Source organism: Sinocyclocheilus anshuiensis, unplaced genomic scaffold (assembly GCF_001515605.1).
Source record: "Sinocyclocheilus anshuiensis isolate Anshui unplaced genomic scaffold, SAMN03320099.WGS_v1.1 scaffold1535, whole genome shotgun sequence".
In the NCBI taxonomy this organism is placed as follows: Eukaryota; Metazoa; Chordata; class Actinopteri; order Cypriniformes; family Cyprinidae; genus Sinocyclocheilus; species Sinocyclocheilus anshuiensis.
In genome coordinates, this window is record NW_015552639.1 from 109 (window position 1) to 2,536 (window position 2,428).

The following is a 2,428-nucleotide window of genomic DNA, read 5'->3' on the forward strand; positions in this document are numbered from 1 at the left end:
AGGAAGGGGGCAAAAACTTTTTCACAGCACTGTATATTTACACAAACACACACACACACACACAAAAAAAATCCTTCCAAAAAATGTATAATACAGTTAAATATTTAAATGGTAATAATAATAACTATAATGATAATATAAATAAATAAAAAATATCTAAATAGAAATCTAGGCAATTTTATATGTGTGTGTGTGTCTTGCTTTTTATATTTAAATAAAATGTTGCAATAGTGAGAATCGTTAAGAACACTGTGTTTTACAAAGGCAATAAAATGTTTCCAAACAATATTTTAATATTTAAAGATTTAATTGTTCTTGAAACTTGATCTGGACATGTTTTCATGAGTTTCATCCAGGATAAAATGACTGTCTTGCCTGGACATGAATATGTATGATATGCCAGCATCTCTCTCTGATGTACATTATGTTTTTCTCCTCGACAGAGTGCAGTTTAAAGGAGAAAACTCTGAAGTATATTGAGCTTCTGGAGGACAGACTTCACAGGTAATGGATATTTCTCAACTCTCTATCACACAAACAGCCCCTCGTCTCGTCCCTTGGGTTATTTTTCCTTATTTAAGCAGTTCACACTGTCTGGCCTTGTTTCGGTTCTGTCTCTCTGGATGTTTCAGCGTATTAAATCATTCAGATCTCTTTCTGATGAGCTCGTCTTCATCTGTCCAAACTGACATCTCAAAATGAACCAAATGAGATGAATAAATGGAGATGTGGACTGCCACTTTAATAAATTGTCTCACTAGAAAAGTATATTTGTTTTGAGCACTCTTGGCTCATTTTTGCTGTGTGTAATGATTTTTAGAGCCACTTGCAGCTTATTCTAGACAAAAATCAACCACTTAGACAGAAATTGCTATGTGAAGTGACCAATCATTTTAATTAATAATATAAACAGCCAAAATTATTAGTATTTTCACCAGCTAAAAATGGTTTTAAGCCAGTTATTTCTATCTTTTGCTGTAGTGTGTCAGTAGGAAATATCAGTTTACATTTCCAAACATTCATTTTGCCATTAATTGTAATAATCCAGTGAGATTTTAAACAGCCAGAGCTCCACACAGAGATCTGATCTGATCATCATCAGTCTGTCTGGAATGACATGAAGAAACAGAACAAACTGAGACTGACTCAATCCAGAAGAAACGTCTCCAAGATGCTTCAAGAAACCTTCCTGCAAAGCTGCCTGAAAAACTATTGTGCACCTAAAACAAATGCACCGAGGGCAAAAGCTGCTTTAAACGCAAAGGTTGCTCACACCAAATGTTGATTTAATTTAGTTAATAGAAGTTAATAGATAAAGAAAATCTATTTATGGCATTATTTTTGAGAGCATCCTCATTTTACAGCATTTTTACACAATTGCCTAAAACTTTTAACAGTACTGTAGCTTCGCAGGTAGGATCGGGCAATATTTGGCCGAGAGACAACTATTTGAAAATCTGGAATCTGAGGGTGCAAAAAAATCTAAATATTGAGAAAATCACCTTTACAGTTGTCCAAATGAAGTCCTTAGCAATGCATATTACTAATCAAAAATTACGTTTTAATATATTTACAGTAGGAAAATTACAAAATATCTTCATGGAACATGATCTTTACTTAATATCCTAATAATTTTTGGCATAAAATTAAAGTCGATAATTTTGATCCATACAATGTATTGTTTTGCAACTTAAAACTGGTTTTGTGCTCCAGGGTCACAGGGTTTATAAAACTACTAAAAATAATGAAAACACAACAAAATTACAAAAATTTTAACTGAAATGGAAAATATAAAAATAAAAATTCAAAATATTAATAAAAACTGTAATAGTATTCCAGTGATACTACAAAGGCTATGTTCAAACTGTCAATTTTTGGGGTTGACAACCGCATTTACTTACAGGTGTGAGTCTCGAAATGCCCCGTTCACACAGCAGCTTACAGTTGCGTTTAGAACACTGTCTGTATGAACGTTTTCATTCCTTACCAGTTACCATAGTGACAGTGACCGAAGTAATATCAAAGATGGTGATGCCCATAAAACTGAAAGTCTTATCATTTTCTGACACAACAAGAGTCTAATCGAGCCGCGAGTTCATCCGTCAAACTTTCATTAACCAACAGCAGCTTTTATTTGGGTGGAGAGCGGAGCATTTGAGTCGCGCACAGAACACAAAACTGACGGGAGTGTCTCCGGTGGAAAACTGACTGGATCTAAAACTTTCAGATGACACTGTAAGTTACCGAAACCACACATGAAAACACGCTGCACACGGTAGACGCGCGTTTGTGTGGCAGAGCTAGGCCTGTCACGATAACAACTTTTTGTTGTGTGATATATTGCCCCAGAAATAATTGCGATAAGCGATATTATTGTCATTTTAAAGACCATTTTATGCCACTGAATATATAATCATAATGTAACAGC

General features: G+C 34.5%; 1 protein-coding gene across 1 annotated transcript in view; it reads left to right on the forward strand.

Moving 5' to 3' along the window:
* Positions 1-443: 443 nt before the first annotated feature.
* Positions 444-2,428, forward strand: part of LOC107666898 (disrupted in schizophrenia 1 protein-like) — a gene marked incomplete at its 5' end in the record, with an annotated part of 28,075 nt that continues 26,090 nt past the window's right edge. The window contains one exon of the mRNA XM_016458412.1: positions 444-504. Within this exon, the coding sequence (XP_016313898.1) occupies positions 444-504 (61 nt within the window). The remainder of the gene's footprint in view (positions 505-2,428) is intronic.